This window comes from Schistocerca gregaria, chromosome 1, assembly GCF_023897955.1.
Source record: "Schistocerca gregaria isolate iqSchGreg1 chromosome 1, iqSchGreg1.2, whole genome shotgun sequence".
In the NCBI taxonomy this organism is placed as follows: domain Eukaryota; kingdom Metazoa; phylum Arthropoda; class Insecta; order Orthoptera; family Acrididae; genus Schistocerca; species Schistocerca gregaria.
Genome location: NC_064920.1, coordinates 505,406,376 through 505,433,135, shown reverse-complemented (window position 1 = coordinate 505,433,135; position 26,760 = coordinate 505,406,376). Strand labels below are relative to the sequence as shown.

General features: G+C 40.5%; 1 protein-coding gene across 5 annotated transcripts in view; it reads right to left on the bottom strand.

Moving 5' to 3' along the window:
- LOC126354401 (peroxisomal membrane protein 2) overlaps positions 1 to 26,760 on the bottom strand; it is a 62,925-nt gene that overhangs the window by 16,312 nt on the left and 19,853 nt on the right. For all 5 annotated transcript variants that reach the window (XM_050004015.1, XM_050004047.1, XM_050004023.1 and 2 more), the window contains exon 4: positions 5,329 to 5,491. In XM_050004015.1, coding sequence (XP_049859972.1) covers positions 5,329 to 5,491 — 163 coding nt within the window. The remainder of the gene's footprint in view (positions 1 to 5,328; positions 5,492 to 26,760) is intronic.

Genomic DNA, 26,760 nt, shown 5'->3' with positions numbered 1-26,760 from the left:
TTCAAAACTTAGCTGATGTGATTCTGGTATTTCCTCTAGGATTTCATAAACTTTCTTTCCTAAGAATGTATCTTTTCCCCTGCTTTTTAGCTTACTTTTATGGTCCCTTAGTATTCTGTCCAACACAACAGAAGTAACTGAGCTGTTTTCCAGTTTTCTAAGAGCAGTTTAAAACTGCCAAAATATGCTGCATAAAATGTAGATAGCATTCACAAAGTGAATGTTGAGTTTCTTCAGCATCATATCTTAAACAGCCAATTCAACCTTGAACAATTTTTCTCACCCTTTGAAATAAAATATGACTTGATGGCAGGCCCGCAGTAAACAATTCCTCAATTGTGGGAAGTATGGAGTGTCACCTTATATGGACGGGTCTCAATATTTCCTTAAACTTTCTCCACAAACTCTGGAAATTCTCTCAGTAAGTGAAAGAAAATAAATTCATGGTAGGTTTTGAGAACTAATGCCTCTACATCATAATGAAATGTTTTAAGACCATGCTTTACAGTATTATTTATGACATGGCCGTTGCAATTGTCACTCAAACTGAATGGCGTTTAGTTTTTCAGCAAGACAAAATCCACATCTTTTTGCAATAATTCACTATGGCATTGTCAGCACTGTGTGTACTTCCTTGATTCGGATTAAAGCTATTAGAGTCTGTAAAGTTCTTTACTGCACAGGGAATGTCTTTGTGCGTTTCTTTGGAGTACTCATAAAAATCTAGCAGTCTCTGATGTATACCATGATTAACATCAAATTACTGGACTGCAGGGAAAAATTTTTATTTTTCCTCAGTGTTAAGCATCTGAGGAGACAGAGAAACAAAAAACTATATGAAAATCTCTTGTGGCAACATCTTGACTGAGATAGTCACTGCCTTGGTTTTTCCACATGAAATTTTAGATGCAATATTAGTGTCTGGAAATAAGGAACGAAGCAATTTCTTTTGGCAATCCAATGACTTGTATCTAGGCCAAGTTTTAGACTGTGATGAACAAATGCAACTACAGCATATACACGGTGTCTTCTTCAAACATATGTTTCTTCACAAAGAATGTTGTAATTGTTTTATTTTTACAATACTGCTGTTGCACCGGAATGTGTATTTTGCCTTCTGATGGTCCACTACAGTTTTTCTTCCTTCAAATTTTATTGAAAACAAGGTGGGGCAAACCACACACTTTGCTGTGACATCATTTTCTTTTGCCAACCATGTAGGAAAATGCTTCCCCCCCCCCCCCCCCCCCCCAACCAGTCTCTGTTGAAAGCCATATATGTTATAACTTCCTTCTTAGGAACAGACAAACTTGGAACCTTGTTCATTATTACAGGAAGGACAAAACATCTTTTCCAAACACCAAACCTTTCTGATTCTAAAACACTCAAATTGGATGTGAAATGCACTGGCAACTTAACTACCCAATAATCCCTCATTTAAAAGGCAAATGTATGTACTGAATCACATACAGATACTGGCGGAGAAAATTGACACACCATTCTCTCTCATCCTTTGCAATTTGGCACAAGATGCGATAAAAGTGTGCCTAAGTCCCCTTACCTGGGATCCTGGACAGTACTTTAAATTCCAGGACAATCTCACTGAAAATCGGACGAGTCGCAATCCTAATTTTGCCCGGGTAAGCACCTCTTCATCCATAGCAAACTGTAAACCACAAATGTCTTTCTTCTGGTTTCCAAAAGTATGGAAATTGCTTGGGTAAAGATCAGAACTATATGGAGGATGTATAACGGCTTTCCAGTGAAACTTCTGCAGTGTAGTCAAAACAGCCTTGGCAATATGTGGGCTCGCCCACATATCGACTATACTGCAGAAGTTTCACTGGGAAGCCCTTACATACCCTCCATATAGTTCTGATGTCTCCCCATGTGATTTCCATATTTTTAGAGCCCTGAAGAAAGACACTCTCGGGCATTGATTTGCTCTGGATGAAGAGGACATGCTTTGGTATGATCATGGTTCCACAGGTAACCACAAGCATTTTCCCATGAAGCCATTAACTATCCTGTCTCACAGTGGGATTAATTTATTACCAATTATGGTTATTACTTTTGAAATAATAAATAGTTTACTTATTTTTTCCATTGTCTTGTTTTCATTTGACTGCCCTATATATATATATATTGATGAAATAAGAGATACTTCAACAAAAACATTAGTAGGAGAGATGTACTTAAACAAAAATAGTAGGAAAAATGACTGTATGTGAATGATGTTTATGGTATCTGAGTAATACATGAGTAATAGTTTAACCAATGCTGTTCTAAAATATTAAAAAGACATCAGGGGAAACCAAGCAAAAGTAATCATAGAAGTTTACACCAATGGTTCACACCTCAGATCAAAAAATTAAGAACACAGGTCATCAATCTCAATAACAGATCAAAGAACAGTGAAGAAGATAGACTTCAGTATCTTGAACCCAAGAAGAGGTTGAGATCACAAATTATAAAACAGAAAAATGAATACTACATTCAGCAATCACAAAAAAAATGCAAGGCTGCTTGGAGAGGTATCAAATCAGACCTGATTATGCAAATAGAACAACTTGTGACAATACTAATATTGATAATACCAATATCACAACCAATGAAATGAGTAACTTCTTCATTAAATATGGTTACAAAGGACACTCAGCTCAACAAATGACAACTATAAATCAGTTATTAACAAACATCTAGGGAAAAAAGTTATTTCTATCACATAACACACCTTCATTCAAATGGGCACAAATTGCTGCCACTGGCCTTGCAGTAGCTATAGCAAAACTGATCAACTCAAAATCAGGAGACTGTTATAGCATGTAAAATTTTGTTATTAAAAGGATGGTGGACATTATACTACAGCCACATTGTGTGCTAATAGACTCGATTTCCATGAGTTGTTCTTTTGCATCTTTCTTAAAGGTAAAATAAGTTGTCCCTTTGGATAAGAAAGGAGACCAAGTCATGTGTTGATAACTATCATCTTATTTCTCTTGTACCAATACTTTCAAATGTACATAGTAGAACATTGCATGTACCAACAAATTTACAAACATTTCACCTGCAAACCCTCAGTATGGCTTCAAGGAAAATATTTATACTGAAAGCTCTCGAAAATGTTTTTTTCAATAATATTCAGTGCCTTTGAACCATAATCATCTGCTGATGCCTTACTGATAGACCTGAGCAAGGCATCTGATTCTGTGAGTCATCCGATTCTAATAAATAAGGTGCTATGGTATTCAAGATACAGGATAATGGGATCCTTATTGTTTGTAATCTGTTTTAATGACCTATCTAGTCCCATGTGATGAAATTCTGTTCTGTATGCTAATGATACCACTTTCATTGCGACTGGAAATGACATACAGGACCTAAAGAAAAAAATCTTAGCCAACCTAAGAATTCCTAGTATCTGGTTTAAAGACAGTGAACTAACTGTAAACCAGAAGAAAACTGAAAACATAATTTTTAGTTTATGCAACACCAACAACAATGTATCTATGTTAACCTTTGGGATACTTGGATTCCAAATTACTTTTTAACCTCTTCACAGATTCTATGTGCAGTAAATTATCTAGAGTTGTATAACTGTTACATAAATTGTGCAAGTGAAAACATTATGCTCAGCCCTGTTATGAATTTTTTCATAGCCACATAACATACTGCATACTGCTTGTTGCAGCTTCACTGGGGTGAAAATAGTTTTTACATGGCAGAAAAAGGCTATCATATGTGTAGCAGGTATTTCCAAAAGCAATATATTTTGCAGGCCGTTTATCAAGAAACTGGGCATCATGACATTTGCCTAGTCTACACGAAAGAAAATCAAAAGAGCTACAAATTAATGCAATCATTTCATTGTCACAATACACAACTCAAAGAAAAGATAGACCAAGCGTATGCAAGATTAAGTACGACTCACAATATCTATACATACCTCAGAGTAAAGCTGTTCAACGCACTGCCACCAGAAGCAAAAAGAACTTTACTTTGTTACCGATTTTCAGTGTCTCGTGTATCTGGATGCCATAACTAAATACAACCTCTGACAATAAAGTTATGTAGATGAACTATGAACTACAGTTACCTTACTATCCTTCGAGATAGTCACCTCCCATAACTACGCACCGTGGAGCTCTGTGATACATGTCCTGGAAACTTTGCACAAAGTCTTCCTTTGGGATGGTGTTTAAAAGCTCCAACATGTTTTGTTTTATGTCAGGAATTTCGTCAAATATCTTTCCTTTCAAAGTGAGTTTGAGTCGAGGGAATAGGAAGAAGACTGGAGGATTGAGATGCCGCAAGTATAATGAATATTTAAGTTCCACCACCCCCTTTTTTGCCAGGAACTGTTCGATGACATTGGCTGTGCGTGGGCTAGCATTGTCGTGAACAAAAAACCAGGAACCTTGTTGTGCATATTGGGGTCGTACCCTCAACATCATTCCCTCAGGTTGAAATTCCTCGTGGATAATGCCTTGACTATCAAAAAAGGTGATGTGCATCGTTTTGATGTGTGATTTTTTGCCTTTGACCTTTTTCCGATGAGGTGATGTCGGAGAAGCTCCATGCTTTGCCATTTCATTTCAGGGTCGTACCAGAGACACCAGGTTTCATCCTCAGTAACAATACAGTTCAAAAAACTGGGTGTTGCATCCACTGTTTCGACAAAATCCTGTGAAGCCTCTAAATGTGTGTGCTTCAGATCATAAGTCAACTGATGTGGCACAAGATGACAATACATTTTCCTCTTCCCTAACTCCTGAGTAAGGATTTGTCACACAGATTCACAGTTCATCTGCAGTTAATCTGCTATCATGCGCACAGTTAATTCAAGATTAACGTCCTCACTTTGTCAATGCTTTTGTCACCTGACGGTGGTCACCGGTCGCCCACTAGAGGGATTGTCAGAAACACTTTCCCAGCCTCCTTGGAAACGGGTACTTCATGGACAGTACTTGATCCCAATAAACATGTGCCAGCATTGCATGCATTTCTTTTGGTATCTTGTCAAGCTTCAAAGTGATTCTTTGCTCATTCATTGTCCTGTCGTCAGTTTTTTTTCTTTCTTTTTTTTTCCTTCTTTTAATCCCTACAGAAAGAACTGGCTCGTAAACCCCACAAGACAAAATATTCAATCTTTTGCCTTGACATCCCAGCTAATGGCTTTTACTTATTAATTACCATCAGTACTAAACTAGAGAAAGTCACAACAGACAGTTTATTGCTTGGACACTTATATAATACATTAAAAAAATTATGGTACTGAAAAATAAAATTCTTTCCATTTAAATTTACAAAAGGAGAGAAATGATATACCTCTAGCCTTGCAAGCATGTACAAGGAAAAGGCTTGGTACAGAGGCATAAATATGAAACGCTCCACTGCAAGCTGCTTAAGTGAACGATGCGATGTTCCATATGGTATAAATCCATCCAGTCCTTTATAGAAAAAATGGGGTATTGTTCCACCAAACAGCAAACTAAAAAGAATTATGTATTTTGTTAATTTAGAAAACTGAATAAATTTCAGCAGCACTTACATAGCATATTTTTATACGCATTTTTAATTTTAATACATTATTTAAAATGCTACAAATCTTGAAAAAAATTAAATTTATTTCTTGACATAACATAAAAATGTATTTCGTTACAATATTCCAACAATATTAAGTAACTAAGGCATATAAAATAATAAAAGACATTAAAATTAATAAATAAATAAAGACAGTAAATAAATGTTCAACACTTACAGCTACATGGATATCAAAACGAATATTTCACCGAAAGGTCTTTAAACAAAGTTTGCAGTCTATTCACTGAGTTACTGTTTTTATTTTTCTTGGCTTAGTAAGGGGAATAGGTAAAAAATACCATTATAGGTCAGATAGAGAAAAGTGGAATCTAGTATCACTCAACTACCAGAATGGATGTTATAAGATTTCAGACTTATTAACAGTGGTACTACCCTTGCAGCAGGTTATTGAGAATTATTTATTTCTGATTTACACATTTTAACCATTAACTAGATAGTAAAACAGACTGTATGTTGCACATAAAATTGTATATATTTTATATATTTTTCCAGACCTGGAAGTGGAAGCTGTTTAAAAAACATGTACTAGTAAAAACTTCAGTTCTAAATGGAACGCACATTGAAAGAGAGTCACTAGGGCCAGTGGATAAAGTGTTTGTATGTACTCCTGTCATGAAACTCTGCCAGATCAACTCACAATGTACATTAACAACAGGGAGTGCAACTATGAAAGGTAATGGACAAATTGTTACTGTTGTTTTCAATGACGACACATGCCAACTAACAAAGTATTAGAATTCCTCAAAGAAAATTTGGACAGGAATACCATGTCACATTCTGCTCAGTAGTCCCTCTCCTTCCATAACATAATGAAAACAAGTCCAAAGCTGAGTTTTGTGGTTCTCAGAAAGGAGTTTTGGAGACAAACAAGCACCAAATGTGTGGTACCCTAATTGTTTACAGAACCTCGTGTGCAAAACTCCAAGAAATATCTGGAAAGTTATCTGACAATTGCCATAACAAGAAATGCATTTTTCGCAATTTTTTCATTAATTATCTGTACTAGTTCATTGAAGAGCCATTTCTGTCGTAATCCTTAATATCTGTCAATTCACTTTTAAACATTTTGTGGGCTCTGTAGGTCAAAAAGAAGCAGTGCCACTTTCTCATTATCCCAGCTGTCCCTTTTTCCATTCTATATGAATATGGTTACCTCCTGGATAACTCTTGAAGTAAAAAATGATGCACTAAAGTTATTTCAAACAGTTAGAGAAATTAATTAACAAGGTAATCTCCCTACATTTTTAACAATAAACAAACCTAAACTCTGAAACAACTAGTGTAAAAGAAGAAAAAACTGTGTGCCCGACCAAGATTCGAACTCGGGACCTTTAATCTGCCAGGAAGTTTCACATCAGCGCACACTCCGCTGCAGAGTGAAAATCTCATTCTGGAAACATCCCCCAGGCTGTGGCTAAGCCATGTCTCCGCAATATCCTTTCTTTCAGGAGTGCTAGTTCTGCAAGGTTCGCAGGAGAGCTTCTGTAAAGTTTGGAAGGTAGGAGACGGATACTGGCAGAAGTAAAGCTGTGAGTTCCGAGCGTGAGTCGTACTTCGGTAGCTCAGATGGTAGAGCACTTGCCCGCGAAAGGCAAAGGTCCCGAGTTCGAGTCTCGGTCGGGCACACAGTTTTAATCTTCCAGGAAGTTTCACATCAGCGCACACTCTGCTGCAGAGTGAAAATCTCATTCTGGGATCAGTAAAATTATTTTAGCATCTTGGTATTCCTGGAGGGCTGTCAGTCATGGAAAATAACAAGTGCAATAGACATTTAAGACCCTTGGAACAGGTCTATCTGGATCTGTGGCCTGGATACAGATAAGGGGGAAGCATATGGGGTCATCCACGGATGGAGGGGACTGGATGTCCCTATGCAAATGCATTCAAATTTGAAAGCTGCCTGGGTTGACTGTCAGGGTTGACACTCTGAACTACAAAAAAGACATAGTTTGGATGGTTAGGGACTTGGTGGCTGGTAGTTTTGTAACTGTTTAGCAGTTTTTGATGTAGAGAAAAGGTAAGGTCCTGGCTTCCATCGGAAGACTGTCAACAGGACTCATACGATAGGTGCTGATGGCTAGCTCTATCCCACAATGATGAACTGAAGCTAACAGTTGCAAAGGTGATGGTGCTGCTGAACCACATGTCTGGCAACCACATATCTAGCATCTGTAGTCTAGTTGTGATGAGACCAGTGCCCTGCTGAAGTGCAGGGGAGTGGTGCAATCCGTACCCTAAGAGGTATAGCTAAGGAAGAGCAGAGCACTAAGCTTTGTCTTGCAACTGAAGAGTGTAAGGTAAACACCAGTTTGCTATCAAACAGGAGACCAAAAAATTGGACACTGCAGCTACTTTGAGGCATTGGTTCCCCAGGTGATCTCCGGTGGACCATCGTGTAGCAACCAAAATTCACAACCCACGTTATCATAGATGGAAACTGCAAGCCATGGCAAAAGGCCCAGGCATGGCTGCCAGAAGTTAAAGTGCAGGTAAGGTCACAGGCTGAGAGCTGTACCAAATGCAAAAGTTGTCAACATAAAGAGCAGAAAAAAGCACAAGCCATGGAGCCCATAAATGACTTTAATTAAAAGGGTAACAACACTGAAACATGAGACATGCTGTTACCCTAGACCTGCAGAGAGCCGAGACACATACTGACACTAATTCGAACAATTGTGGTGACAAAAAGTTCCTGGAAAAAATTGATAAAGCACACAAAAAAATCCAACCGTGGAGCATGATCAAGATATTGTGATGCCAAGCAGCACTGAATGCTTTATGCTGCAAGTCTAGGAAGGTAGTGATCAGGTACTGGTGCTTTGTAAAAGTCTGCCACATTGGTGTTTCCAGTCCGACTAAGTTGTGGGCTAACGGTCCCAGAAACCAGACAGATGGATTGATTAAATGTCACATGTCTCAAGCATTCAGCATAGTTGCTCTTGGCCAATGTCCATAGTAAGTTAGACTGACTGATCTGCAGCTGTCAGTGGAAGTTGGTTTTTTGAAGTTTGGCTTTTTAGCTAGTTTAGAAGTTGAGTTGATGCTACTATGTCACTGCTGTGAGGCTAATTCACCAGTAAGTCAGATAAGAATGAAAACCAGGAACATATAGTATTTGCAGTTCATAATCACATGTTGAATCTTATGACTGTCAATTGAATTTGAGACTGGAGTCAAGTTGTGTGATGAGTCTAGGGTTACAAGCAATTCCATTGATTAAAATGTTAATTATGTGACTCTTTGACCTACCATTTGCATGTCTGAATGCTTAAAAGATGAGAGTATCCATCCGTGAGATAACTATTCCAAACCAGAAATCAGGAGACGCATTCCGGACTATATGACACTTCCTCACAGTGGATAATGCACAGGAGGAAAGAAGGGGGGAGGAGTGAGTTGCTGCATCAATTAGATCATCTCAGAATGCATTATTTCCCTGTCTGGAGGTAGGTAAGTACTACAGAAGCTGATACCAGTAGCTATCAAAATCTGCACAGCTACCACCTCTAACTCCGTATGATGGGGCACCCATTAGCTATGAACTCCTGAGTAAACAAGACCCTTCCTGCTACCATCTCAGGACTAGCACAGTTTCTACAATATGCAGATAATGCTTGAGGTATTGAATTGGAATGAAGGGGTTAAAGGGACCAAACTACAAGGCCATCAGCCCCTCTGTCCTATATGCACCACGCTGGGAATAGTTCTCGGAGAGAAAGGACACAGAAGACAAATGCAGACTAGCCAACTGCAACCAAGAAAAAAGCAGGTAGAAATGAAAGAGGAGTGCGTTACTCAGCCCACAAAGCACCTGGAGACACCTGGAACATGTTAGACTGTGCGAGAAACATCCTTTGCATCTGACAAGTGTTTCTTCAGCCTTTTGTTACTACAAGAAAACCAGCAATATGGACAAGTTGATAAAATTCAGGACAGGGAAGAACAACAACAACAACAACAACAACAACCTGTTAAAAATGTCAAATGTAAAATAACAAGAACAACAAATAGGTGGGAAAGGCATGAGACAGGTTGGACCACCGAGCAAGGGCAGCCACGTGTCCTCTGGGTCAGAGCAGTCCCTCAAGCTGTCAGTGAGGCCAAGATATCCTATCTCACAGAAAGGAGTAGAAGCCACCTCCACAAGTAAAACATAAAACCAGATCAGCCACTTCGACATTGTCTGATAGCATCAGAGGCATCATGCCAGTAAGTTTAAGATTTCACCATAATGTGGCCAAGTTGGAGCAATCCAGCAGAATGTTGGCCACCATCAGGAGACACCTTACTGACAATGGTGTGGATTTTCATACTATAGAATGTGGCCATTTGTCAGCCAATTGTGGTCAATGCAAAGCTAACAGAATGGTGGATTCCCTGCGAGAAGCATGAAGGGAAGATTGCGACATGGTTGTGGTTCACTTTACTGCCCACAGTTTGTTCAGAGAAACCAGGATACACTATTCTATGTTTCAAGCTTCCAACAATTGACAGCGGCTACAAGTCTGGTTCTGGTACCCTCATCTCCAAAGATGTAAGATGCAAATGATCATATTTCTTCTTGGCCTCTTGATATGTCAGTTGGTCAAGGGTCTTGTATTTTCTTTTCTTGTTGGAAGATGGTGCAGTCCAGAGAACAGGGGGAATGTTGCTTTCCACTGAACAGGGGGAATGTGCTCTCCAGAACTGACACAGACGAGGGAGGGCACATGAAACGTTTGTATGCAACTGATATCTGCAATCCCTACAGAAAGGACAGGCATTACAATGAAAAGATGTGCCTGAATCTCATGCATTCTCATGCATTTGAAGCACCACGTGGGTTGGGGTAATTACAGTTTCATACTACATTGATAACCATCACCTTGACCTTTCTGGGCCTTCAAAGGTCAAGATGAAGGCACTAATGACCTTTGGTCCCCGTTGGACACAACAGACATAATGTGTGCCCCATTGCTTCAAACTGGCATGTAACTTGTCCTCGGTCTGTAAAAGAAGGTTGCAGTGAAAGATCACCCTGTACCACATTAAGATAGTTATAGGGGGTGGTAGTTACAGAAATGCCACCCAGCTTGTTACAGACAAGCAGCACTCATGACTGGGCAAGGGATGCCATTTTAATCAGGACTGAGCCACTCTTCATTTCTGTAATCGCTGCCACTTCCCCAAACCTTTCTTTAAGGTGTTCAACAAAGAATAATGCTTTTATAGCCAAAACGGTATCCTCATCAGTCTTAGAGCAAACTAAGTATTTGGGGGAAGTATTTCTCCCCTTATCTCTCAGACTTGCATTCCTCCCAAGGGGTAGTCAAAGAAGGTAGCATTTTGGGGTCCTATCTCCCAGCATTGAAACAATCTTTTCTTTCAGAAGAGACTGCCGGAGCCGTGGGGCCACCAGTGGAAGAACGCTTAATCTGCTTCATACACAAGTCATCCACTAACTCTGACAGGCCTTCTACCCATTCCACAGCAATGGTTGCCTAGCCAGTAATCCATTGCCTGGAGACCATGTACCCCAGCCATAATGGGCACATGCTCCTTTTTGGATTCTGTGCAGTGGTTCCAGCTCAGACGCCAATAGCACACACTGTGCTTGGTCATGGGGTTATCAGCATGCAGGTACTTGATGACTCCCCCACCCCACCCATGTTCAGTTTGGGCATGCTACCGCTACCATGTTGGGCAACCTTCCTTGCATGATCCCACTTCTGTAAAATTTGGAAGAGGTGTGATGTGTCAAAACCAACAGTAGGGACCATGTAGTTTAGGATGAAAAGGTATACACAGGGCTGGAAGAGATAACTATGGTGCGGGGAGGAGCGAAAAATGAATGTCCAAAATCAGAAACCAAATCCAAGTGTGGTTGGCACCAAGAAGACCATCCAATTGAAAGGCAAAGACAGAAAAGAATAGTAGAAGGATGGACTTGCAGCACAGAAAGGGAAGTAGTGCTGTAAGGGCTGAGGGCCTGTGTTGGCCTAGCACATACTTACAAACGTGTTGAGAGTCCTCTGGCAGGGATGTTTGAGGACAAGGTAGTAACTGCCAGAGAACTGTGTTTCTTGCAGGGCTGAACAGACTATTAAGTAGGATGACACTGTCAAAATGCAAAATCCCATGGTGTAGAATTCCCCTTTATCTTCCAAAACTAATTGTGGGTGGCCACCCCCTTAAGAACTAATCTCTAAATTTTTATGCACAAAGTTAAATAAATAACATGAAAATTAAGGCCCTACACATAGTTCTTAAATTGGGAATTTGCACAAAATTTTACTTTGACTAACGCTATCTGACTGGAGAAGTAAGTTGGTTATGGTTTTCAAATGATTGCTAATATCTTCCTGGATATAGATAAAAAGCTACAACTTAAAAGTAACTGAAGGGATTGAACAGAAACAATGATTAAATTCAGTACTCACATTTATTCACAAACACATTTATGGGATCAACATATAACGTGAATATTCAAAAACCTTTGACAATCATATATATTCAAATTTGCATGAAGATTAAATGAAAAGCAGTGTCTCTTCAGAATTTACTCTCTCCCAAAGTTCAGCGATAACTGTTTAATCCCGTAATTCTCGATCGGAACAGTAACTGAAACCCAGAAGTCCACACACTTACAAACAGTGCAAAAGGAGATGAGACAGGCAATCGTGTTGGATTCCTCAAGTGTTGACTACTCTGCTGTGCAGTGATTTATGTATGCTTACTGTTAAGTGTGACTGTACTGTGCCGAGCTTGCGCTGCAGCCGTGCTGGCCTCATCGCAAAGGTGGAATCATCAGCATCTTAGCAGTACTCCAAGGTGCAGCAGCCTCTACTGTGCTGCTATGCCAAGTCAATCAGGACACCAAGACATCCCAACATGAATTTGATGTGAATACACGCAACCTATCCTGATCTGCCTCCCTCATGGCACTCACTCACACCCTGTCCATTCCTTGCCACCAAAAGCTGCAATCACAAAATTATGAACCACGGCAGTACAATCACAAAGATTTCCTCCAAGGGAGAACACTGCCAAAAATAGTGTGTCTTTTTCAGCTTCTGATGACAACATGAAACTCTCTCTACTACCAAAAAGCATTTTATTTTATCACTTTGATCTGACATCACACACCTTTACACCAACCACACATTCTCCCGCCAATGTCCACAGCCTTGCAGCGGGGTTCACAAAATTTAGAGAAGACCACTGGAAGGCTGGACAGTGTTTCCTGTGGCTGTCCTTTCTACAAGTAGCAGATGCTACCTTCAAAAGAAGTCATAAAACACAGAAAGGCATCCCCAAATCCCGCACAAGTGCTGTACTGCCTCTGGCTGGATGTAAGCCACAAGCAGTAGTGTTGTGGCTGCCACCTCCTCTGGGTTCCGGGCCGACCTTCCAGGAATCTTATGCCACTCATACCTCCACACCATCCACCATTCACTGACCTGCATGCCTGAGGCATTTCCTGTTACTCTGTCTCAAGTTCAACAAGCTGCACATCTGCACGTGCTCCAGAAACATTCATAATCCTTTAAACTGTCACTGAGTTAATAGAGTTATACAAAATACACAAGGTATCCTACTGTCAGTCACCGCACTTTTAATATCAATAACATTTTCATATCGATTTTGCCTATTGTCAGACTCAGAAGGATAAATATATTCTAATTTTTGATGAAAATGGCATGCAAAATGCTTGTCACATTTAAAAGTTCAGAGAGATGCTGTAACACATTGGTGTGCAAAACTTAAGTAATATAGCTCAATGAAACTTGGACCATACATAGAAAGAATTACAACAGTAAAGCACACAAGGCAAGTGAATGAAACAGGCCATGAGATAAACAGAAATGACCATTTTATTCAAAGATAATAACTAGACTAAAGTCACCGCAATTTATGATTGTTGCCCGGGCATTACAAAAGGTGGGACATTGTCCTTAATAGGGTGTGTGATCAGCCTAGTCGGCAATGCATGCTCTGCAAAGTGTTCCCATGCTGACCACACTGTTGGTAATGATTTCTCGTGGTACGCCGTTCCATTTCTCCACCAGCACAGTTGACAGTAGGTTGATGGTCGTTGATGCATGGTTGTACAGCAATGCACTCCACACCTGCCCGATGGGTTTAAATCGAGGGAATGGTTGGCCAGTCCATTTGCCAAATTTCCTCCACATTTGAAGAGCTCCTCCACCTGAGCAGTTCAATGCAGTCGCAAAGTGTCACCCATAAAAATGAAGTTTCACCAAAAAGGGCACCTAAAAAGACACATATGGAGAAAGAGTACAGAGCCATAATAATGTCGAGCAGTGAGTATACAGCGTTCACAGATTTGGAAGTCAGTACACACATTTTCTCACTTGCTCCAACCATCAATTTTTCAATGGCACAGACTGCCGGTCTGTGCTCGTAATTTATGATTAAATTTATCAGATATCATTATGCTTCCACAAACCATAACATCTGTAACACTAAAACAATCACATGTGTTCTTGAGTGCACTACATGCTTCCAGATCTTACCATATAGAAGTACATAAAGCACTCAGAAACATTGTTTAACACGATCATTTTGGTGGTCTTGATGTTATGGTGTAGGGAAGCATTAAGTTACATGGGCGTACCAAAATCCAAATTCTTGAACATGGTACATTCACCAGTCAACATTATTGTGACATTATACTCCATTCCCATGTGCTTATTTTAAGGGTCCATTCAACCCTGACTTTATTTGTACAGATGACAATATGTGACTGCATTAAACAGTGTAGATGGAGCAGCTCTTGCAACAAGAGAATACTTCGCAAATGGGCTGGCCTGCCTGTTCTTAGGTTCAAATCCCATTGAGCACGTGCGGGATGCTTTGAAGAGAGAGAATGCGGCATGTCCACATGCACCAACAACTATCCAGCAGTTGTCAACCATGCTGGTGGAGGAATGTAATGCCCTACCACAACAACTCTTTACTAACACTGTGGCCATCATTGGAGCACTCTGCAGACCATACACTGACAACCATGATCACACATGTTATTAAGAACAATGTCTCACCTTCTGTAACATCCAGGAAGCCCTCATAAATCGTGGTCACTTCAGTATCACTATTGACTCTGAACAAAAGTGTGATTTCTGTTTGTCTCACTGCATATTTCTTTCACTCACTGACCTTTTGTAATATACTGTAGCAGTTCTTTCTATGTACGTCCCAAGTTTCATTGAGCTATGTTACACGGCAGTGACACACCAGGCGAAAGTTACTTCTGTCCTTAAGTTTTGCACACCACTGTATCAGTTACAGTTCCACTGAATGGTCACTCTCTGAGTGTTATGTGGAGGAAGAAGGGATGTGAAGGGACCAGTGGCAGAAAGTCATGCCTATGATCATAATTAACCACCATTTAGGAGGGTATGATATCCATGAAGAGGAATTTAGAATGGTTAGGGAAAGGGGGGGGGGGGGGGGGGGTAGGGGGCAAGATTGCTTCTTCTTTTCCTTCGTGTCTTTTGAAGGTTTTTAACTTATGTGGGTGTTTTATTTGTTTCAAGATCATATACAGATTAAGAACTGACAGCAATGCAACCTGCAGCCTGTGGCTCCTTCAGCCACTGGCATGTGTCGAGTTGTGAACCTGCACGTTTCTGGAGGGGTGGCTCCCAAGAGGGGAACAGTTGATATTATCTGTGCAGTCAAAGATTATTCAACAGTTGTTGCAAAATTACTCAAAATGTTGACAGGACAAAGGCATTCATATTTCTTACTAGCACTAAAGTGTGATAATCAATCAAGAGTATATTTTCCACTTCATTTTGTAAGCAGGGCACATTGGTGAGCATCTGGGGTGTTGATTCTGGCAGTTAAAGTTTGGAAGGTGTTTAGAGGTGTTCCAACATGCTGTGGGTGGCACAGTTACCACATGTGAGCCTGCAAGGACATGGGGATGTGGTCTGGCCAAAATCAAGGCACTTAAAATGCTGCATGGGCGGTGGCACAACAGGTTCAGAACCACAATGGTAGTCCATAGTCATTACTATTTTCCAGAAGAGAAGTCACTTTAAATGCTACGATGTATGCTGCTGTGTCTATTTGGTGGTCTTTTGGACCTGGTAGACAAACTGTACCTCCTATTGTTCCAGAATGGTACAGCTTTTGATGTAAAACCTGGCTGCCAGCTGGCAACTACAGAGATTAATTCTGAGTCATTCATTTAATATGCCAATAAAACTAACTGAATTTGAAGTCTGGCCATCTGCACAATCTGGCAACACTATAGGATGTGAATGTTTCGAAATAAAGTTTTTGTCCTCTGATAGACATGTTGCAGACCTGTATCTACTCATTTCCAAGTAGTAAATTGCACACTGTAAACCAAAGTCATAAATTCCTGTTCACTCCTTCCTTTGCTTTTATTTTTTAAAACCTCATTTACATTGTCTCTTAACAGTTGCATACGAATGCTGTATGTTGCAGTGGCCAACGCCAATGGGAGGGGTCAGCGACTGATCCCACAGCCATCACACATTCTCTACCTAGGATAAATCACATTACTTATGTACTTCCATAATTTGGGAAGATTAGAAGATTAAAATGTTGATTATTATTACTGATAACGGGTTTCTGGGACATTTTTAGTAAAAAATAAATAGTTTTTTCACATTTATTTGTATTAATTTCAAAATTACAAGGATTACTCAGATTCACATTCAGAACACTTTACAATACGAATTACTTCTTCTTTCTTGGTGTGTGCAGGGCAGATATACTTCCTGCAAGAAGTGCAAGTCTTCATGTACTTACGGTCTTTGCTTCTGGCGCATAAGTAACAGCATACTTTCTTTGGCAGATTATGCACAGCTGCACGTGTTACTTTCCATCGCGACTCCGTAACATTGTTTCCTCTGCTCACAGCACCTTGATTTTGATTACACTCATACCCAAAAGTTGATAACACTGTAGTGTATTTTGAGTTCTTACACACTTATCTTATCTATCCATTCCTGACTTTGTACAATTGTAGAATGGGACGATGTGTGGCTTCTCTTCCGTCACATTCATATCATGATGTTGGGTTGACAATACTGTAACAACCTTTCCTTTCTTAGGCACGTAACTGACTAAAGTGTCATCATCACTAAAGGCAAATCTGATTGTTACCGGTGTAGCTTTTTTTAGACAAACAGGATGGAGTTCTGTAGGAACATTGCATTTGTCACTTCGAATAGTACCAACTATAGTCATTTTCTCTTTCAAAAGATCAGATGCGAGTGGAACAGTAGTGAACTTTCTGTCCACGGTAACATTTTTTCCAGATTGTTTCAAGTTAGACATTTCAATCAATCTTCTATTTCAGGGCCACTGTTATGGTTCTCCTCATTAGCGTGCTTTCCATCGTAAGGACCCACAGCGAAGTATAGTACCAACTATAGTCATTTTCTCTTTCAAAAGATCAGATGCGAGTGGAACAGTAGTGAACTTTCTGTCCACGGTAACATTTTTTCCAGATTGTTTCAAGTTAGACATTTCAATCAATCTTCTATTTCAGGGCCACTGTTATGGTTCTCCTCATTAGCGTGCTTTCCATCGTAAGGACCCACAGCGAAGCAGTATGTCGTATCTGAATCACATAACAGGTTCACCTCTATTCCATATTTTCCTGGTTTTGTTGGAATATATAGCCTGAATGGCAATCACCCATGCAAGGTCACAAGTTATTCATCCATTGTGACTGACTCACTAGGATTATAAATCTCAGGAAATTTACTATCCTGTTCCATATATCCCTGATAGGAGCAAATTTGTTGGTCTGTTTTCTAGCTGCTCGAGTTAGAGCGTCATCAAAACACATGCACTTCAGTAAAAGCCTCAGTCTATGCTCCGAAAATGAAGCTCAGTACATCGGAAAGTTTTCTTCACTAAATATATCACGTAAACTGTCCTTGTTCTGTCTATGGACTCCACAGTTCAATAGAATTCCAATTGCTGACACAATTTCTTCCCTTTGAAATGCTTTCGAATTTGTTTCTGAAAATATCTTCAGTTGATTCCCTAAGATTTCCAAGCTTTTGATTGGTATACATCAAAATGTTATCCAGGATGTTATCATCGAAGTACCTGAGAAAAGCTTTACCTGGTGTATCAGATTTTATCCCTGGCTTAGTTTCTTTCGGGGTTCTCATTACGTCAGTAACAGACCTTCTCCTTTGATTTACATAAGGGCTTCTCTTCCATATCATACTTGATTGAGCCACCATGTCTTTTTCAAGTAGACCAATTTGTGCTTTCGGCCTGGGTCATCATCTTGTTGGTTGAATATCTATAAAAATATGATAACAGAACCCAACACTAGCAAACTAAGCACTCTACCAAGACACACTTCCTAATATACTCCAAAATATCTGCAAAAAGTAATAAAAATCAATACTTACCATGTTCACTTTTATCCAACTTGCTGCTGTCAGAAACTACTTGATCTGGAAACTACATCTTCAGTTTCAATGCTTGAGCTTTCGGATAGTTCACCACTAAATTCATTGTCTGAACTCTCAAGCAAATTTCTAATTTTATCATCTGTCAATTTCATCCTCTTGTACATTCTGTCAAATGCCACAAAGATATTATCTTCCACTCACCACACTGTTTACCGAGTGACTGCGAGTGGTGATTGTTGACCTGCTACATCTTCGGTTATAATAATCGCTATAACTCAACAATGAGTGTAAACCAAAAGCTGTTCTTGTTGTCGATTGTAGCAATTATAATTACGATAAATTTCGTGTATTTATTAAATAAACTACTGAACAGGACAGGAGTTTTAGCCTAAAAACTTCGTTGGGGTCAGTTACTGACAAACCCCCCCCCCCCCCCCCAATTGGTATGCAACTGTTAAAAGTATACATTCAACAGAAACTCAAAGATCATTTGCTACACTTTCTAATCCAACAGTAATGGTGAAAACTTCCGGAAACATTTCCACAAAAGAGTCCTTGGTCGTGTCAATACCAGAACAACTTATCCTTGATAGTTTTCTTGCCCTGCAGTAGCCATTTGGCACTGGCAACAAGGCACCTCGCCCCAGCTGGCATCCACTCAGGTGGTCGCAATGCCGTGTGCCCTTGGACATATTTCTGCTCTCATACAAGCAAACACAAAATTGTATATTACTGTAGTTAGATTTTTCATGTGAAATAACCTTGATAAATGGCAAGAACACTATGTAGTAACACAATGGTATAGCTACTGCTCACACAGCACATGACATGAGGAATACTGAAGCACATAAACTACCATCACAGTGAAAAGTTACCTAAAACAAAATTAGGTTGATGGATAAGATCGAAACATTTATGCTTGGCATGTTGGTAAGCTGGTTAAAATGAGCGTATTTATCAGCTGTCATTTTTTACTTGAAGTTCTAATATTTGTCTAGCAGTTACATATTGAATTTTGCAAATTTGAATCTTACAAACAACAATTACGAAACAATGGAAAGTCCAGGATAGAGTACCAATATTATGAAAGGGATATATTGCTATTTACCATACAAAGAACGGACACACAGAGTTGCAGACAGGCACAACGAGAAGACTGCTATACAATGAAGCTTTCAGCAAGAAGGCCTTTTTCTGAAGTAAAAAACACACACATATTTACACAACCACAACTCTCTCTCTCTCTCTCTCTCTCTCTCTCTCTCACACACACACACACACACACACACACACACACACACACACACACACACAATCACCAAAGTCTCTGGCCACTGTGGCTGGACTATGGGCTGCAAAGGTGCCTGATGGGAGAAGCAATCTGGTGTGTGTGTGTGTTTTGATTTAGGGTGCAAAAATAGCTAGGATCATACACACTCATGTCAAAACTATAGAACACAAAGACAGAGCGGAGTTAAAAAAGACTACATGTCTACCCCAATTGATGTAAGAGAAGACAGCTAAAAAAAGGGACACGGAAAAGGTCTATAAAATACACCATAGAGAAATGGAGATCCAGAACTGAAATATAAATGGCCTTCGCCATATTGCTATGACGGATAAAATGTAAAATGCGGTCGACAGCCTGCGCACCGTTTGCTAAAATGACCAATAAATCAGATGGCAAATCCAAGTGGGAATGTAAGTATTTAAAAAATGGACATTCCGTCAAAAAATGATGGACCATTAAAACTTTGGCGCAATGTGCACAAAGTGGTGAGGGAGTGCCACGTAACAAATGGCGATGGCTAAAAAGGCAGTGCCCAATAAGCAACCTAGTTAAAATTACCTCCTCGCAGTGAAAGGGTTGAGAGGTGGTCATCCAAGCCACTGGGAGAGGTTTAATAACCTGGAACTTAGTCCTATGAAGGGCAATGCCAAAGTGACATCACCTCTGGACAGACAGCAACACAGAGATCATCGGAAGGAATATAAGCACTAATGGGCTGAGGTACAAGGACTGCAGCCTTGGCAGCAGTGTCAGCAGCCTTGTTTCCTGGTAGACAGACATGACCAGGAACCCACAGAAACATCACAGTGGCTCCATCAAGAGTGAGCAAATGACAGTTTTACTGGACCCAATGCACTAAGGATGAGCAGTGTACTGGGCAAAGAGGCGAGAGTCTGAACAGAGGACACAATTCAAAAGCTTTGTCACCGGATGTACTCCGTGGCCTGATACAGGGCAAAGAGCTATGCTGTAAATACCGAGTAGTGTGCCGGAAGCCGATACCACAAAATGGCGGCACCAATGACGAATGACGAAGGCACACCCGACACCACAGTCAGTCCTAGAGCCATCAGTGTACACAAAGGTACTATCGCGAAGTTCCATGTGGAGGTTGTGAAAATGAGGGCTATAGAGCGAGACGAAGCCAAGATGGTGAAGGGTTCACACCCACTGGGAAAGTTACAGGTAGCATGAAGTTAAGCTTCCAGAGGAAGAGCCGAAAGCGAACTCCAGGAGGTAACACAGAAGCAATCTGGTGTGAGTGGTGGGGGTAAGGTTGAGGCATATGGTGGGGTAAGGAAGTGGCAAGGGGCGGACAGGGGAGGGACAGCAGGGTAGGTGTGGTAAAGAGTGTAGTGCTGCTTCTGGTATGTGCAAGGTCATGGTGGGTCGGGATGGGGCTCCTAAGTGCATGTGGGAAGTTTGAGGGGTATGGAGGGTGAAAGGGGAGCAGAAAAGGATAGAAGAAGAGAAGGGGAAAAAGAATTGTGGGTTTGTTGGTGAAATAAATGGCTACATAGTGCTGGAATGGGAGCAAGGATGGTAATTTGGCTTCTCAGAGACCTTCGTGAGATGCTTGGTATATTTGGAGAGGGAATGCTCTTCACTGCAGATATGGTGACCAAGGATAGCTAGGTGTATGGAATTGACTTTTTGGCATGGAATGGGTGGCAGCTGGACAGTGAAGGACATGATCCAGCAAAGGTTGAGGCCAGGGGAGGGGGGAGAGGTGTATGGGGACACAGGATATTTTGTTTTACAGGGCGAGTTCCCACCTGCGCAATTCAGATATGCTGGTATCGGTAGGATCAGATTGTGTAGCATGTGAACCAATCACTGAAGTATGTCACACTGTGTTAGGTATCAAGTTCAGCAACTGAGTGGTCCAGCTGTCTCTTGGCCACATTTTGTCAGTGACCATTCATGTGGACAAACAGCTTGTTAGCTGCCACGCCCACATAGAAAGCAGCTTGGTTTGTAATCACATGATTGCTTCCACAGGTAATTCTGCCTTTGATGGGATAGGAGATGCCTGTGACCCGTATGGTGTAGATGGTGGTGGGAGGATGTATGGGATTTGTCTTGCATTTATACCTATTGCAGGTATATGAACCATGAGGGACAGAGTTGAGTAAGGAGAGAGAAGGATATTGTGTAGGTTTGGTGGGTGGCAGAATACCATTGTGGGAGGGATGCGATGGATAATGGACAGGACATACCCATTTCAGGGTACGATGAGATGTAGTTGAAACCTGGCAGAGAATGTGTTTCAGTTGCTCCAGTCCTCCTTGCCTCATGTGTCCCTCCCTTCTCCCTCTCCTGAAAGACCTGCCACTCACTATCCCATTAACCTCTTCTTGCTTCATGTGTCCCTATCCACCTCCTGCCTAGGCAAATGCAATCAATACTCGATGATTAATAATTAGTCTCGTCACAACTGCAGTAGAGTGTGTTTAGGTGGTTATGTGTATGGATGAGTGTACTTTTGCTAGAAAAAGAGTAAGAGCTAAGACACTAGTGTGAATACTGTTTCAATTACACTTGTGCCACACATGAATCTTATAAAAGAAATATTTGTGGTGTATGTGTGACAAATGCCATCAGACAAATCACATCAGAAAATGTCTTTCTCGATTCAACAACGATCGTGCCTGCACCGATAATTTTCCACATTCAGGGAGCCCCAATAATTGGTAAATGCGATGAGCAGCTACCATTTAACCTTCATTTGACATTTTCATTCAATGTGGTAGGTTCAAAGCACATGTGCAGGTGTACTGTACACACTAATTCAAAACAACAAAAATCAAATTGATGACTAAATTTGCATTTTTCTGTAATTACCTCACTTAACTCACTGAGATTCCTATGCAATTTTATGTCTAATGACACATTATAATCTCAGTACTTCAACTTCTTAAGAAGAAATTAATAGCTGAGGCCTAACAGAAGACATTCTATCGAGCAAATGGCAGTGTCAACAGATAATATTTTGAATCTGGTGGCACAAAAAGCTTGTCATGTACTAAGAACTGTTCCTGAAGGGCATGTCCATAGCAACTGGCATTTGTTGCCAATTAGGGAACCACCTATCAGCCACAGTGTAAGTAAAACAGTCACGATAACTGCACCGAGTGTTGCTATTGCACAATGACACCTCCTTGCACTCTTCTGATTTAACAAAAGAAGCTACGAAGGAAATTCCTTTCCAGATGAAAATACACTTAGAACCTGGCTTGACAACACTGTTAACTCTTAACCAGTAGATTTCCAAAAATGTCAAATCTCCAAACTACCTGAGCACTGACAGGCTGTTTTACATAATTTGAGATAATATATTTTGTATGATTTAATTTTTCTTTTTTGCTTGCTGTTAACATTCAATAAACTAATGGAACACTGCAATAAAAACAAGTACTGCAATAATACAAATGAATTACAATTTGTCATGATAACCTTAGAGCAAAATTCTGTTTTCAAGCATGTCTAAACATCAGAAATTTTTAAGATGTGACATTATGCAATTCAGACTTCGAAACAGTCTATACCTGCATACTGTTCTGTGTCATACTCAAGTAGTACTGCAGGGAAATGCGGTAGTTGGAGTAGAACCATAAAGTCTGGAACTTTCCACTTTGTGTCTACTGTGGGCAACATTTACCATTAGACCATGAGACGATATAGCATTGCAACTGTAGTGGAAAACAATATTTCTTCCAGATACTTACACACCCTATGATGTTGCCACACCATGTAGATGGGCCATACTAAGAATTCTATGATGTTGCCACACCATGCAGATGGGCCATACTAAGAATTCTAAGTTTTCTTGTCACTTCAAGTAAACAATTTGGAATTACTCTTTGTGGCAGCTATATTTCATGTCAAAGGCTGTACATAATTCCCTGTTCAATGTAGAATCAAGTCATGGTAAGTATTATACCCTATGTCATGTTAAACCTTTTGTGTATGTGTGGAGGGAGGAGGAGAGGGGGAGGCAGGAGGAGTAACTGGAATAAAACCAAGAGAGGAACTAGAAAGAAAGGTTCGCAACACCTGTTGCCTTAATCACAAGAGGGCGCCACTCTACATATGAGGGCTATCCACAAAGTACATTACGTTTTGGAATTAAAAATAAATAAAGTATTGGAAATTTTTTTATTGTATACAGATGAAAGCCACACTTAAATACTACTTTTCTACATAGTTGCCATTTAAATTAAGGCACTTATCATAGCAATGGACGAGCTTGGAAATTCCTTCGTCATTAAATTCGGCCGCCTGCGCCTTCAACCACGTGGTCACCTCTTCTTAAAGCTGTGCATCGTCATCAAAACACTGTATAGCCAACCATTCCTTCATTGCTGGGAATAAGTGGAAGTCGCTCGGTGCCAGGTCGGGACTGTACGGCGGATGAGGAAAAAACTCCCACTTAAAAGATTCGAGAACTTCATGAGTGGCATTTGCCATGTGGGCCCGGGGGTTGTCGTGAATCAGCTTACGAGAAAGATGGCGACTCATTACTCGATCGCATCGTTACTGGTGATGAAACATGGGTTAAGCATGTGAACTGCGAGACAAAATTGCACTCAATGCAGTGGGGGCACACAAATTCCCCCCAAAAACCCAAGAAATGCGTGCAGACAGTGTCGGCAAGGAAGGTGATGGCGACTGTCTTTTGGGACAGAAAAGGTGTGATTTTTGTGGATTTCCTGGAAAGAGGCACTACAATAAACTCTCAAACGTACTGCCAAACTCTGCACAACCTCAGAAGAGCAATACAAAACAAGCGCAGGGGAAAGTTGGGTTCAAAGATCTTGCTGATTCACGACAATGCCCGGGCCCACGCGGCAAATGCCACTCGTGAAGTTCTCGGATCTTTTAAGTGGGAGTTGTTTCCTCTTCCGCCGTACAGTCCCGACCTGGCACTGAGCGACTTCCACTTATTCCCAGCAATGAAGAACTGGTTGGCTATGCAGCGTTTTGATGACGACGCACAGCTTCAAGATGAGGTAACCACGTGGTTGAAGGCGCAGGCAGCCGAATTTTACGACGAAGGAATTTCCAAGCACGTCCATCACTACGATAAGTGCCTCAATTTAAATAGCAACTATGTAGAAAAGTAGTATTTAAGTGTGGCTTTCATCTGTATATAATTTAAAAAATTCCAATACTTTATTTATTTTTAATTCCAAAACGTAATGTACTTTGTGGATAGCCATCGTATTTTCCAGTGCTGCCACCTCTCCAAACATGTTCTCAATGTGTTCTATAACAAATTTGGTTTTAAATCTTAATAAGATATCACTATCCATTCTTGTACAAACTGGATATTGCAGGGAATATTCTACATCTAAATATACATGGATACTCTGCAAATCACATGTAAGTGCCTGGCAGAGGGTTCATCGAACCACCTTTCCAATTGTCTATTACTCCAATCTCGTATAGCAAATGGAAAGAACGAACGCCTATATCTTTCTGTACGAGCTCTGACTTCCCTTATTTCATTGTAGTGATCGTTTCTCCTTATGAACGTCAGTGTCAACAAATTATTTTCGCATTTGGAGGAGGAAGTTGGTGATTGGAATTTAATGAGAAGATTCTGTCGCAACGAAAAATGCCTTTCTTCTAATGATGACCAGCCCAATGTTGTTATTGTTGTGATCTTCAGTCCTGAGACTGGTTTGATGCAACTCTCCATGCTACTCTATCCTGTGCAAGCTTCTTCATCTCTCAGTACCTACTGCAACCTACATCCGTCTGAATCAGCTTAGTGTATTCGTCTCTTGGTCTCCCTCTACGATTTTTACCCTCCACACTGCCCTCCAATACTAAATTGGTGATCCCTTGATGCCTCAGAACATGTCCTACCAACCGATCCCTTCTTCTAGTCAAGCTGTGCCACAAACTTCACTTCTCCACAATCTTATTCAATACCTCCTCATTAGTTATATGATCTACCCACTTAATCTTCGGCATTCTTCTGTAGCACCACATTTCGAAAGCTTCTATTCTCTTCTTGTCCAAACTAGTTATCGTCCATATTTCACTTCCATACATGGCTACACTCCATACAAATACTTTCATAAATGACTTCCTGACACTTAAATCTAGACTCGATGTTAACAAATTTCTCTTCTTCAGAAACGCTTTCCTTGCCATTGCCAGTCTACATTTTATATCCTCTCTACTTCAACCATCATCAGTTATTTTGCTCCCCAAATAGCAAAACTCCTTTACTACTTTAAGTGTCTCATTTCCTAATCTGATTCCCTCAGCATCACCCGACTTTAATCGACTACATTCCATTATCCTCGTTTTGCTTTTGTTGATGTTCATCTTATACCCTCCTTTCATGACACTGTCCATTCCGTTCAACTGCTCTTCCAAGCCCTTTTCTGTCTCTGACAGAATTACAATGTCATCGGCGAACCTCAAAGTTTTTATTTCTTCTCGATGGGTTTTAATACCTACTCTGAATTTTTCTTTGGTTTTCTTTACTGCTTGCTCAATATACAGATTGAATAACATCGAGGAGAGGCTACAACCCTGTCTCACTCCCTTCCCAACCACTGCTTCCCTTCCATGCCGCACGACTCTTATAACTGCCATCTGGTTTCTGTACAAATTGTAAATAGCCTTTCGCTCCCTGTACTTGACCCTTGCCACCTTCAGAATTTGAAAGAGAGTATTCCAGTCAACACTGTCAAAAGCTTTCTCTAAGTCTACAAATGCTAGAGATGTAGGTTTGCCTTTCCTTAATCTAGCTTCTAAGATAAGTCATAGGGTCAGTATTGCCTCACATGTCCCTACATTTCTACGGAAACCAAACTGATCTTCCCCGAGGTCAGCTTATACCAGTTTTTCCATTTGTCTGTAAAGAATTTGCATAAGTATTTTGCATCCGTGACTTATCAAACTGATTGTTCGGTAATTTTAACATCTGTCAGCACCTGCTTTCTTTGTGATTGGAATTATTATACTCTTCTTGAAGTCTGAGGGTATTTCGCCTGTTTCATACATCTTGCCCACCAGATGGTAGAGTTTTCTCAGGACTGGCTCTCCCAAGGTCGTCAATAGTTCCAATGGAATGTTGTCTACTCCTGAGGCCTTGTTTCGACTCAGGTCTTTCAGTGCTCTGTCAAACTCTTCACGCAGTATCGTATCTCCCATTTCATCTTCATCTACATCCTCTTCCGTTTCCATAATATTGTCCTCAAGTACATCACCCTTGTATAGACCCTCTATATACTCCTTCCACCTTTCTGCTTTCCCTTCTTTGCTTAGAACTGGGTTTCCATATGAGCTTTTGATATTCATACAAGTGGTTCTCTTTTCTCAAAAAGTCTCTTTAATTTTCCTGTAGGCAGTATCTATCTTAGCCCTTGTGAGATAAGCCTCTACATCCTTGCATTTGTCCTCTAGCCATCCCTGCTTAGCCAT